The 13,478-nt window shown below is 40.1% G+C and overlaps 1 protein-coding gene across 1 annotated transcript in view; it reads left to right on the plus strand.

The window, feature by feature from the left end:
* ERICH6 (glutamate rich 6) overlaps nucleotides 1–13,478 on the plus strand; it is a 99,437-nt gene that overhangs the window by 80,340 nt on the left and 5,619 nt on the right. The window contains exons 12-13 of the mRNA XM_006773300.1: nucleotides 1,330–1,485; nucleotides 5,715–5,943. Of these exons, the coding sequence (XP_006773363.1) occupies nucleotides 1,330–1,485; nucleotides 5,715–5,943 (385 nt within the window). The remainder of the gene's footprint in view (nucleotides 1–1,329; nucleotides 1,486–5,714; nucleotides 5,944–13,478) is intronic.

Below are 13,478 nucleotides of genomic sequence, written 5' to 3' on the forward strand. Positions count from 1 at the left end.
TTGTGCCACTCTGACCCCTGGGAACACTTGGCTCTTGGATCTCTAAGGAGGTGCTAGTTTAGCCTCTGCCTGAGGCTAACCAGCAGGAGCTATGGAGAGATTCCTCTCCTTTATTTGAGGTTTGGAGGTGCCCAGATGAGGCCCAGCTTTGAAGCAATGCAAGCTGCTGTGGGGCCTTGGGCCTTCTTTTGGAAGTTCTGATTCTGTCTGGCCCAGCTGCAGTTTGTTAGGTAATTTTCAGATTGCAAAGGGCCAGGCCTTTCATATGCAAAAGCCTCTGCCACAGCTTGGGTGAGGTGGGGTCTCAGGGGATCAACAGGGCCGAGCAAGCAGCTATGGCTGCTCCTCAGTCCTTCCCTAAGAGGCCCCGCATCTCAGTGTCCAGGTAATCACTGCAAACACCTCTGAGAGAAAGCTGCCCTCAAGTTCTGACCGATGCCAGACAGTCCAGTTTCTCCCTGTATGAGTCTGGGTCCCCAGAGACTTGCCCAGAACTGGAGTTTAGAGCAGTCTGGAGCTTGAGACTCCCTCCCGATTGTAAAAGACAACCGTATCCCCAGTTGCCAGCCTTTTCCACGTGCGCCTCCGTACCTCTGCACTTTACTTCTGCACCTCCTCTGAGTCTCAGTGTGCTTTTCTCTTTCCTTCTAGTTGTAGAATTTCCACTCAGCGAGCCTTCCTGTGGTTCTGGATGATGTCCGTTTTGCCTTATAGTTGTATTTTAGAATTTGTTGTGGGAGGCAGCAATTTCCGGTGTTTACCTATGCCGCCATCTTGGTTTCTCCTTCTGAACTCTTCTTAATGCTGGAACAAGAACCCCGACAAGGAGGGTCAGGGGGAGGAACGCGGGTGGTTGGCTGCCAGCCCCAAGGAGGGAGCTGGCCTTCTGCCCCCCTGGGAAAGGGGCCACATCCGCCACCACCCACCCCTGATTCCCCATCACCACCCAGGAGCCTGGCCCAAATCCCATGATAGGGGGCCTGCTGGCCCGGGGGGAGGTACCAGGAGGTTGGCTGGCAGGCCCCATTGGTGTTGGGGGCCTGCGCGCTGCGGGCAGCTCCTGCATTGAGCGTCTGCCCCCTGGTGGCCAGTACGTATCATAGTGACCAGTCATTCTGGTCATTCTGGTTGTTCCGGTTGTTCTGTCGTAAAGGTCGCTTAGGCTTTTATATATATAGATTTGATTCACATAAAACGTATAACATTTTTAAATAAAAACAGTGTCTCCTGTTTTGGCGAATGCTTTCCATGTTAAAGGTCTTTCTCATAAATTGAATTTATTCACAGTATAGCCAGGGACCATTAGAACAATGCCTTATCTGATCTCAGCTACCCATCTGGAAACCTAGCCATCATCCGAGTGCCCAACAAGATCCATGGTTTCACTTGTATAGTCCAAGAAGACATACCCACTAACCCTGCGATCCTGGCAGTGCTGGACTCTTCTGGCCGAAGTTCCTGCTATCATCCCAATGGAAATGTCTGGTAGGCTTCTAGTTTCCTTCTGCTGCCATTGTGATTTCTGGGTTTGTGAAATTTTATTTTTTCTTTTATTTTTTCCAACTTTATTGAGATATAATTGACATACAACATTGTGTAAGTTAAAGGTGTACAACCTTATTGGTTTGCTATAGTTAAAAATTTCAAAATGATTACCACCATATCATTAGTTAACACATGCATCATTCCACCTAATTACCTTTTTTGTGTGTGTTGAAAACACCGAAGACATACTTTGTTACCAACTTTTAAATATATAACATAGCATTATTCAATATAATTACTATGCTATACATTAGACCCCAGAAGTTACTCATCTAATAACTAGAAGTTTTATTTTTTTCTTTTAAATGATAAAAATGGCTTTAAGAAAATTTATTTAAGTTAATGGTCTTTAAATAGTAATGTTCAACTCATAGAACTATTTGATTTATGCCTTTCCATATACTTCTCTGGAAAAATCTTAGGCAACTTTGTAAAACAAAGCTCATCATATTCTTTTTGTTTGCTTCTTTCTTTTTTCTTATTTTAATATCTTTTTCTTTTTTAATGTTATTTTCATTTTGTTTTTTAATTATTTTTCATCATATCCTTTCTATAAGTGGATAGAAAATATTAAGTATACAATTTCAATGTTATAAAAAAATCTATATAAATTACATTAGGGATATGGAATATGAACTCAGATGGTATCTCTAGAGCAGTGGTTCTCAACCTTGGCTGAACATTAGAATCACCTGGGAATCTTTTTAAAATCCTGATTTCTGGGCCTCATCCTCTGGAAATTCTGTTTCTTTGTTATGGGGTGAGGCCACAAAATTAGTAACAAAGAAACAGAATTTCCAGAGGATGAGGCCCAGAAATCAGGATTTTAAAAAGATTCCCAGGTGATTCTAATGTGCAGCCAAGGTTGAGAACCACTGCTCTAGAGCTTATGCCCTAATAATATTATACTGCTTCATTTATGGAAATAATTTACAATGGACAGGTGCTACAATGCACTGTTATTGTCTGAGATATACAGGGTGTCCCCCAAAATGTATACACACTTTAACAGCTGATAGCTCAATTTTGAAAATTAAATGTATTTTAATAAACACCGCCTTTATAATTACTCAAAGTGTGTTTATACATTTTTTGGGATACCCTATGTTTCTAACTAAGTAAGCTTTCTATAGCCACAACTAACAACAATAGCATGCAAACAAAATCTCTAGAGCAATTAAGATCCTGATCCCATTTTGATCTACTAACTCATGTACTCTATACTGACTTTATCTTACTTCATTTAACCTGAGCAAGTGAAATTCAGATGCTAACTTCAAATACAATTTAAACTTTTTGAGGTTTTCAGAAAGAGATATTCTATCCCTTTAAATTATTTAAAGGTATAACAGTCTCATCTTGAGAAATTCTGCCAATAATTGACAAAGCTTGGACACTGTCAGAACTTGAGAGAGTTAGGACACAGAAAGCTGCCATATTTGCCGGCGTATAAGATGATTTTTTGGCCCTGAAAAATATGCCTCCAAGTGGGGGGTCATCTTATACGCCGGGTACACTTCAGATAGACTGCCCATAGTGCTTGCCCCGTGCCATAGTGGCCTCCCGATGCCCGCCAACTTCATTCCACATACCGTTCAGGCATCAGCAGCGCTGCTGGGTGTATGCTCGGCTGTTATGCGATTTTGCTGTTATGCGATTTTACCACACTCGCAAAATCGCACACAGCCGACCATACACCCAGTATGATAGCGCAAAATCACGAATCGCGATACCATACTGGGTGTATGGTTGGCTGTGTGCGATTTTGCGAGTGTGGTAAATTCGGGTTACCGTATATTTCTTTACATATGCATTGAAGATTCGCGATTTTGCGCTATCATGGTGCCTGTTAGAATGTTGAAGAGCTCGCACTTGCGCACTAGTGAGGTCCCAGGGAGATGCTGATGCAAGGGTGGACCAGACTGCTATAGTGACAGGGCGGGCAAACAGGGAGCAGGGACCAATCAAATCAGGCTTTGTATACAGCCAACAGCCAACCACAATACTGCCCCATTGTACAGTACAGCATAGAAAATGTCGACCAGTCAAACCCCTATCATCCCTATCATGGCACCAAGATGTCGTTGATGAACTTTTAATATCAGATGATGAAGAGGAGTTTGAAGGCTTTTAAGGTGAAACTGTCACGCCAGCAAACTTGCTAGGGACTTGCCCGGCACTTGCTCTCTCCCTCTATTTGTTATCTTACTTCTATCATTGACAGTCCCTCTAGGTTGTGGGCTGCTTGCCTGTGTTCCTGAGAAGCATCTACGGTACCAGTCTATAGAGTGTGTTTTCTTTAGTGAATTACCGGTATGTTTACCGGTAATAAACTTGCACTGTTTTATGTATATGTTTGATTACATACAGCCTTGTGACAGTTTTCCTGCATGTCATAAGCATTTGAATATAAATTAAAATGTTAAAATCAAATCTGATATCGTTTTACCTTTTATTTGGTGTGTGGAAGGTGTGCGGAAGAGGGGGTGGTCTTATACGGCGAGTATATAACAAACTCTGTATTTTGAGTGGAAATGTTAGGGGTTCGTCTTATACGCCCAGTTGTCTTATATGCCGGCAAATACGGTATTTGTGTTTTCAGTTTAAGGCAGTAATCAATGCGTTATCCCCATGTATATTGGGGAATTTCTACTTATCCTTCAGGGTTCAACAGCAACTCTATATTATGTTTGGTGGGGCACTATATTAATTGTCACCAGGTATTCATTAGTTTCTAGGACTTTTCCCTTGCCAGTGAAGCCCTCTGACCCACCAGCTCAACACCTGGGCCCTCTGACATGATTCCTTGATACACTCTTAACCTCTTCTCACTGCCTCTTGTGAAACAAGCCCATCTCCCCTACTGGACTGAAGATGCTTGAAGGCACAACCTGAATCTTTGTCATTACATAGTATGTATCTGTGCATGGTCTAGATCAGCCGTGGGCAAACTATGGCCCACGGGCCGGATACGGCCAGTTTGAAATGAATAAAACTAAAATAAAAAAAAGACCGTAGCCTTTTATGTAATGATGTTTACTTTGAATTTATATTAGTTCACACAAACACTCCATCCATGCTTTTGTTCTGGCCCTCCGGTCCAGTTTAAGAACCCATTGTGGCCCTCGAGTCAAAAAGTTTGCCCACCCCTGGCTAGATTCAAGAATGTTTATTAAATGAATAATTTATATGGATAATTTTGTATCCTACTTTCCAGACACAATAAGATAATCATCTCAATTTCTCATTTGTTCTTTTGCTATTAGATTACTGCCACTAATCAATACTGGGGAAATAAGATGTTAGAGACTTTACTTAGGGGGCCTTCATGGCCAATTCATCTGGTTTTTAAAGAAATAATTCATTATCAAATTAAGTCAACTTTCTAAGCACCCAGAACTCTAAATATTCTGTCTCCTCAAGGAAGAGATGGAGATCCAATTTGGAAGAAGGTGAGGAGTTAACTGAGTAGAATGGACATCATTAGTGCCACTAGCTTTCAAACTGTGCATAGCTAAATTTGTATGTGTGTGGTAAAATGTGCATTAGTGATGGCACTAAGAGACTGGGGAGCCTGGCTGGTCTAAGTACACCTTCTGCTCTGTCACAGAGCTCTTCTCTTCCACAGTGCCTCAGAGATATCCCCTGAGCTCTCCTGCCCACCCCAAACCTGGAGAGAGGCCTCCTCAGACTCCTGGCTTCCAGGTACCAGATGCTGTTAGAAAACAGCTCTCTTGTACTGAGGTCAATTTGGCCGTCCTCAAAATTTACACCCCCAGTCTTCATTTTGCCATGGGGAAAATCTAAGCACTGGTCTTCTCCTGGTTTTCAGGTATAGCCTGCTCCCCTGTATTTCTTCTTGTCCAGATTAAACCTTCTACTTCATCTTTCTTCCAGCACATCATTTTCCAGATTTCTTTACCATCTTGGTTCCATCGTTTGACCCATTTTGGTATATTAGTATGTCTTGAATTAAACCCAGTACTTCATATTAGTATAGCATTCAGTCATGGTCTTATCACTCCTAGGATCACCTGGGATTTTTCCATCATTTATATGCTATTGGCTAGCATAAACTACTACTTCTCTTGGTTTGAAAATGTCAGGTCAAATTTCAGAGTTGAATTATAATGTTTCCTTTTGTGATTATTAATTTCCTTCCTGCCCAGGGTTTACATCAATGTCTTTGGAGGTCAATATTCAGATCAAGCTGGCAATAGAGTAAGAGCCTGGAATTGGTCAAGTTCTGTCACTTCCTCACCCGTTGTTTCATTTAAACCCGTCTTTCTGGCTTTGAACCATTATGTTGGAGTTCGCATCTTAGAACAAGACAAGATTTCAATCACTTTCCTAGCAATGGGCCAGCAGGCAAGAATCAATGTCGGAACCAAAGTGCAGGTAGGTACATTTTTAAAAACAGTTAAATCGTAAGAGTAAAATAACTTTTGTTAGTGTTATTATTGATAAACTAGAGACCCAGTAGACGAATTCGTGCATAGGTGGGGTCTGGCCAGCCTGCCCCGATCAAGGTCGATTGGGCCGGGCTGGCCAGGAGAGGGACTGCAGGTGGTTGGCGGGCCAGCCCCGCCACCTGTTCGAACTCCCAGTTGAACTCCTGGTCAAGGGAATAATTTGCATATTACCCTTTAAGTATACAGGATTATACTTGTGTGTAATCTACTGTCCACTAAGAACTTTGGAATTCAATGAAAAAACAAGAGGTGAAAGTTTCAAATGGAGTTGGGGAAGTCTTATTAATTGTTTCTTCATCCTCAGAAATTGCTTCTAGTTCAGACTTGGATCCAAGCAACATTTACTGAGTATTTCCTCTGTGAGTGCATGCATAGTGCTGCTTTGGGAGTTTGGTTTTAGGATTGCATTTGCTTCTCTCTTTGCTCTAGTACAGTGGTTCTCAACCTTCTGGCCTTTTAAATACAGTTCCTCTTGTGAACCAACCATAAAATTATTTTTGTTGCTACTTCATAACTGTAATGTTGCTACTGTTATGAATCATAATGTAAATATCTGATATGCAGGATGGTCTTAGGCGACCCCTGTGAAAGGGTCATTCAACTGTCAAAGGGGTCGCGACCCACAAGTTGAAAACCGCTGCTCTAGTAAAAAGCCCTGAGCTAAGTCAGGAGACCTGGATTCTAACAATGTTCAAGACCAAGCATCAGCCCCGTCTCCTTGGAGACACTTCCATACTGCCTAGCCCAGGGGTGGGCAAACTTTTTGACTCGAGGGCCACAATGGGTTCTTAAACTGGACGGGAGGGCCGGAACAAAAGCATGGATGGAGTGTTTGTATGAACTAATATAAATTCAAAGTAAACATCATTACATAAAAGGGTACGGTCTTTTTTTTTTCAGTTTTATTCATTTCAAACAGGCTGGATCCGGCCCGCGGGCAGTAGTTTGCCCACGGCTGAACTAGCCCTTGGCTGAGTGAGGGTCAGTCATGTCCTTCTCTGGGCTGTACTCACCTCTGTCTTTACGCTTGCTGAACTGTGCTCCTTTAATTGCCCTCCTGGCTACACTTTCTATGGGATGGGGAGCTCCTGAATTGCAGAGTCTCTAGTATTTTACTGATTCCTCTATCCCACCCAGGGCATGGCCCAGAAGCACTCTCAGTAACTGGCAATACAGTGCAATAGTTAAGAACATGGACTTCAGGTTACATTTGATGTAGTTTCAAAACTCAACTCTGCCATTTAGCTAAGTAGGTGAACTTAAACTTCAGTTCCCTCATATTGGTACACACGGTCCCAGGGGAAAGCCCCAAGACTGGAAATCTACTAGTACCTTCATAAGTGATCGGCAGGGAAAGGCTGAAGAAAGAGGCAGGCCACTCCAGTCTGGCAATTAACAGAGTTTATTAAAGGAAACTTACATCTTGGGCAGAGGAAGTGGGTATCCTCCAGACTGCTTGACAGGCACCAAAGAACTAACAGAACAAGGCAGGAGGGATGGGGCACTGGCCCCAGACCCATCCCAGGTAAAGGGAAATACCTTACCTGCGTGCCCAGGTCAGGACAAGGGTCATTCCAGAACCCACACACAATGGGGCTTAAGGCAGAGATACTGTTTATGTCAAAAGGAAAGTGTCTATTACAGTCACTCCCTGAGTGTTTAGGGCAGTGATGGCGAACCTTTTGAGCTCGGCGTGTCAGCATTTTGAAAAAACCTAACTTAACTCTGGTGCTGTGTCACATATAGAAATTTTTTGATATTTGCAACCATAGTAAAACAAAGACTTATATTTTTGATATTTATTTTATATATTTAAATGCCATTTAGCAAAGAAAAATCAACCAAAAAAATGAGTTCCCGTGTCACCTCTGACATGCGTGTCATAGGTTCACCATCACTGGTTTAGGGGAAGCAGTTTCTGTCTGGCCCACATCTAGCTCATGGGTCTGGCAGCAGTCACATCATGGGGCAGTCTGTCCTCCACACCTCACCCATAAAATGGGGATAATAATTCCTACCATATCAATTGTTGTGAAGATTCAGTGAGAATGTAAGATACTAAGCATTGTGCTTGGCGTCAGTCAGTGACAGCTCAAGATAGATGTAGAGTTTAACAGTTAAACTTCAATAAAGCTGAAATATATACACAGGTGTAGAAATAGATACAGATCTGTGTGTCTATATACTTATGTAGCATATATACTGTGTGGCTTTGAACAAGTTCCTTTAACTCTGACCTTTGTTTCATCAATTATTAAAGGAAAACACTGCTCCAACTTCTAAGGTGTCTTCAACCTCTAAAGTTTATACTTTTAATTAAGTGGAAGTATGACCTCAATATTCAGCACAGGCAGAAACATGTCATAAAAGCAAACAGAAGGGAGACTTCAGATTCATCCAACATAAAGAGAGTGTCTACAATTGCTGTGAATTATTCTAGCTGCATTCAACTAGTCTAGCTACTGCAAGCAGCTGTTCAGGCTCCAGACATAGAAATTTACAATATAGCCTTATACATTTGGTACATTATATTTACAAAAAAAAATGTGCAAAATGTGCTCACTCTCTCTCCTCTCCCTCTTTAGAAATGAATTTTAATCAGAAAAGCAGTCACTTTGATGCAAAAGAAAGAATTCAGTGTTAAAGTTTTTACTTTTCTCTTTGTCCTCATGATCACCCTTTCTTTGGATTTTTTAAAAATACAAATGGAACGTGTGAATACATTCTCATACTTGAAGATTCAAATAATATAGAAAAATCAAAGTTTAAAAATTAGATTTTCCTTTTATCCTTTCTTCTATTCTTTTTTTTAAAATATATTTTATTGATTTTTTACAGAGAGGAAGGGAGAGAGATAGAGAGTCAGAAACATCGATGAGAGAGAAACATCGACCAGCCGCCTCCTGCACATCTCCCACTGGAGATGTGCCTGCAACCCAGGTACATGCCCTTGACCGGAATCGAACCCAGGACCCTTCAGTCCGCAGGCTGACACTCTAGCCACTGAGCCAAACCGGTTTCGGCGTTTCTTCTATTCTAATCCCTTTCCCAAAGGTAACCATCACTCAAAATTTGGTATGTATTTCTCTTTTCTATGCATTTACAAATTACTTACATACATCATACACACACACACACACACACACATACACATATATATGTATATATAAAATTTATTGTCTAAAGTTTTACATATGTCTCCTTTTTCCCTGATTGACCCCACCCCCACCTCCGCACCACCCAGCCATTCCCATCCCAGGCAAGTCCCCACCGCCCTAGTATCTGTGTCCATTGGTTATGCTAATATGCATGCATACAAGTCCTTTGGTTGGTCTCTAACACCCCCACCTACCCTGCCATTTGTCTCTGGGTATATTTTTGTTCATCATGTTATGTTGATCATTATATCTCACATTTAAGCGAGATCATGTGATATTTATCTTTCTATGACCAGCATAATGCTCTCCAGTTCCAGCCATGCTGTTGCAAATGGTAAAAGTTCCTTCTTTTTTTAGCGGCATAGTATTCCATTGTGTAGATGTACAACAGTTTTTTAATCCACTCATCTGCTGATGGGCACTTAGGTTGTTTCGAAATCTTAGCTATTGTAAATTATGCTGCTATGAACATAGGGGTGCATATGTCCTTTCTGATTGGTGTTTCTGGTTTCTTGAGATATAGACCTAGAAGTAGGATTACTGGGTCAAATGGGAGTTCCATTGTTAACTTTTGAAGGAAACGCCATACTGTCTTCCACAGTGGCTGCACCACTCTGCATTCCCACCAGCAGTGCATGAGGGTTCCTTTTTCTCCACATCCTCACCAGAACTTGTCATTTGTTGATTTGTTGATGATAATGGCTATCATCTGACAGGTGTGAGATGGTATCTCATTATTGTTTTGATTTGCATCTCTCGGATGATTATTGGCAAATATGTTCTCCCATAGAGTGGGCTTTCTTGCTGTTTTGTTGATGGTTTCTTTTGTTGTGCAGAAGCTTTTTATTTTGATGTAGTCCCATTTGTTTATTTTCTCCTTCATCTACATTGCCCTAGGAGCTGTGTCGGTAAAGATATTGCTATGATATATGTCTGCTATTTTGCTGCCTATGAAGTCTTGTGGGATTTTTATAGTTTCCAGTCTTACATCTAAGTCCTTTAGGCATTTTGAGTTTGTTTTTGTGTGTGGTGTAAGTTGATGATCTAGTTTCTTTTCTTTCTTTTTTTTTTCTTTTCTTTCTTTCTTTTTTTTTTGCATGTATCTGACTTAATTTCCCAGCACCATTTATTGAAAAGACTGTCTTGACACCATTGTATGCTCTTGCCTCCTTTGTCAAATATTAATTAAGCATAATGGCTTGAGTCGATTTCTGGGTTCTCTGTTCTGTTCAATTGGTCTTATATATCTGTTCTTGTGCCAGTACCATGCAGTTTTGAGAACCATGGCTTAGTAATATAGCTTGATATCTGGTACTGTGATCCCTCCAACTTTGTTCTTCTTTCTCAGGATTGCTATGGCTATTTGGGGTCTTTTTCTATTCTAGATGAATTTTTGGAAAGTTTTTTCTTGCTCTTTGAAATGCGTCATTGGTATCTTAATGGAGATTGCCTTGAATCTGTAGATTGCTTTGAGTAGTATGGACATTTTAATGATGTTGATTCTAACAATCTATGAACATGGTATGTTCTTCCATTTGTTTATGTCTTCCTCTATCTCTGTTTTCAATGTCCTGTAGTTTTCCGAGTACAGGTCTTTTACCTCCTTAGTTAAGTTTATTCCTAGGTATCTTAATTTTTCTGGTGCAATGGTAAATGGGCTTGATTTTTAATTTCACTTTCTGTGAGTTTATTTTTGGTGTATAAAAAGGCCATAGGTTTCTCGGTGTTAATTTTGTATCCTGCTACATTGCCAAATTCATTTATTAGGTCTAGTAGTTTTTTTATGGAGTCTTTGGGGTTTTCTATGTATAGTATCATGTCATCTGCGAATAAGGACAGTTTTACTTCTTTTCCAATTTGGATGCCTTTTATTTTTTTTATTTTTTTTTAAATATATTTTATTGATTTTTTACAGAGAGGAAGGGAGAGAGCTAGAGAGTTAGAAACATCGATGAGAGAGAAACATCGATCAGCTGCCTCCTGCACATCTCCTACTGGGGATGTGCCCGCAACCCAGGTACATGCCCTTGACCGGAATCGAACCTGGGACCTTTCAGTCCACAGGCAGACGCTCCATCCACTGAGCCAAACCGGTTTCGGCGGATGCCTTTTATTTTATCTTCTTGTCTGATTGCTATGGCTAGCACTTCCAGTACTATATCGAACAGGAATGGTGAAAGAGGGCATCCCTGTCTTGTTCCCATTCTTAGGAAAAATGAGTTTAGTTTTTGCCCATTGGTTATGATGTTGGCTGTAGATTTGTCATATAAGGCTTTTATTATGTTGAGGTATGATTCCTCTATTCCTACTTTGCTGAGAGTTTTTATCATAAAGGGTATTGGATTTTGTCAAATGCTTTTTCTGCGTCGATTGGTATAATTATGTGATTTTTGTCTCTCAATTAGTTTATGTGATGTATCATATTTATTGATTTGTAGATATTGTACCATCCTAGCATCCCCGAAATAAATCCCACTTGGTCATGATGTATGATCTTTCTAATTTAATGCTGAATCTGATTTGCTAGAATTTTGTTTAGGATTTTAGCATCTATGTTCATCAAAGATATTGGCCTGCAGTTCTCTTTTTTTATGGTGTCTTTATATGGTTTTGTAAATAGGGTAATGTTGGCTTCATAGAAAGAACTTGGAAGTTTGCCTTCCTCTTTAATTTTTTGGAATAGTCTGAGGAGGATAGGTTTTAGTTCTTTGAATGTTTGGTAGAACTCCCCTGTAAAGCTGTCCAGGCCAGGGCTTTTGTTTGTTGGAAGATTTTTGATCTCTGCTTCAATTTCTTCTGTAGTTATCAGCCTACTCAGGTTTTTTTTTATTCTTCCTGATTGAGTTTTGGGAGTTTGTATTTTTCTAAGGATATGTCCATTTCATCTACATTGTCCATTTTGTTGGAATAGAGTTGTTCATAGTATTTTTCCACAATCCTTTGTATTTCTGTGGGATCGGTTATTACTTCACCTCTTTCATTTCTGATTTTGTTTATTTGGGTCCTCTCTGCTTCTTGGTGAGCCTGGCTAGAGGTTCATCAATCTTGTTTATTCTTTCAAAGAACCAGCTCTTGGTTTTGTTGATCTTTTGTATTGTTTTTTTGGTCTCTATGTCATTTATTTCTGGTCTGATCTTTATTGTTTTCTTCCTTCTGCTTACACTGGGCTTTTCTTGTTGCTCTCTTTCTAACTCTTTGAGTTGTAGGATTAGATCATTTATTACCATTTTTCCTTGTTTTTTGAGGTAGGCCTGTAGAGCTATGAACTTCCCTCTCAAGACTGCTTTCACTGTGTCCCATTGATTTTGGATTGTTGTGTTTTCATTGTCATTTGTTGCCACGATGCTTTTTATTTCTTCTTTGATCTCTTTGGTAACCCAATCATTGTTTAATAGCATGCTATTTGGCCTCCAGGTGTTTGATTTTTTCCATTATTTTTATTGTAGTTGATTTCTAATTTTATGCCATTGTGATCTGAGAAGATATGATTTCTATCTTCTTGAATTTGAAGAGACTTTACCTGTGTCCCAATATGTGGTCTATCTTTGAAAAATGTCCCATGTGCACTTGAGTAGAATGTATATTCTGCGGCTTTGAGGTGGAATGTTCTGAAGATGTCAATTAAGTCTATCTGATCTAGTGAGTCTTTTAGGATTGCTGTTCCTTTGCTGATTTTTTGTTTAGAGGATTTGTCCAATGGTGTTAGTGGGGTATTAAAGTCCCCTACTATGACTGTATTGCTATCAATAACTCCCTTGATATCTCCAGAAGTTTTTTTATGTATTTGGGTGCTCCTGTATTGGGTGCATATATGTTCACCAGAGTTATATCTTCTTGTTGAATTGCTCCCTTTAGTATTATGAAGTGGCCTTCCTTATCTCTTATTATAGCCTTCACTTTGGGGTTTAATTTGTCAGGTATAAGTATTGCTACCCCAGCTTTTTTTTTCATTTACATTCACCAGAAAACCTTTTTTTATCCTTTCACCATCAGTCTGTGTGAGTCTTTTGTTCTGATGTGGGTCTTCTGTAGACAGCAGATATATGGGTCATGTTTTCTTACCCATTCAGCTACCCTATGTATTTTGATTGGGGCATTTAATCCACTTACATTTAAAGTTATTATTGATAAGTATTTGCTTGTCGCCATTTTTATTTTTTTATGCCTGTGTTCCTTCTTCCCTTCCTATTCTTTTTAAAGCATTCCCTTTAGCATTTTTTGTATGGCTGGCTTGGTGGCAATAAACTCCCTTAGCCTTCTTTTGTCTGTGAAGCTCCTGATTTCTTCTTTAATTTTGATTGTT

This window comes from Myotis davidii, unplaced genomic scaffold (genome assembly GCF_000327345.1).
Source record: "Myotis davidii unplaced genomic scaffold, ASM32734v1 scaffold1327, whole genome shotgun sequence".
Taxonomy (NCBI): domain Eukaryota; kingdom Metazoa; phylum Chordata; class Mammalia; order Chiroptera; family Vespertilionidae; genus Myotis; species Myotis davidii.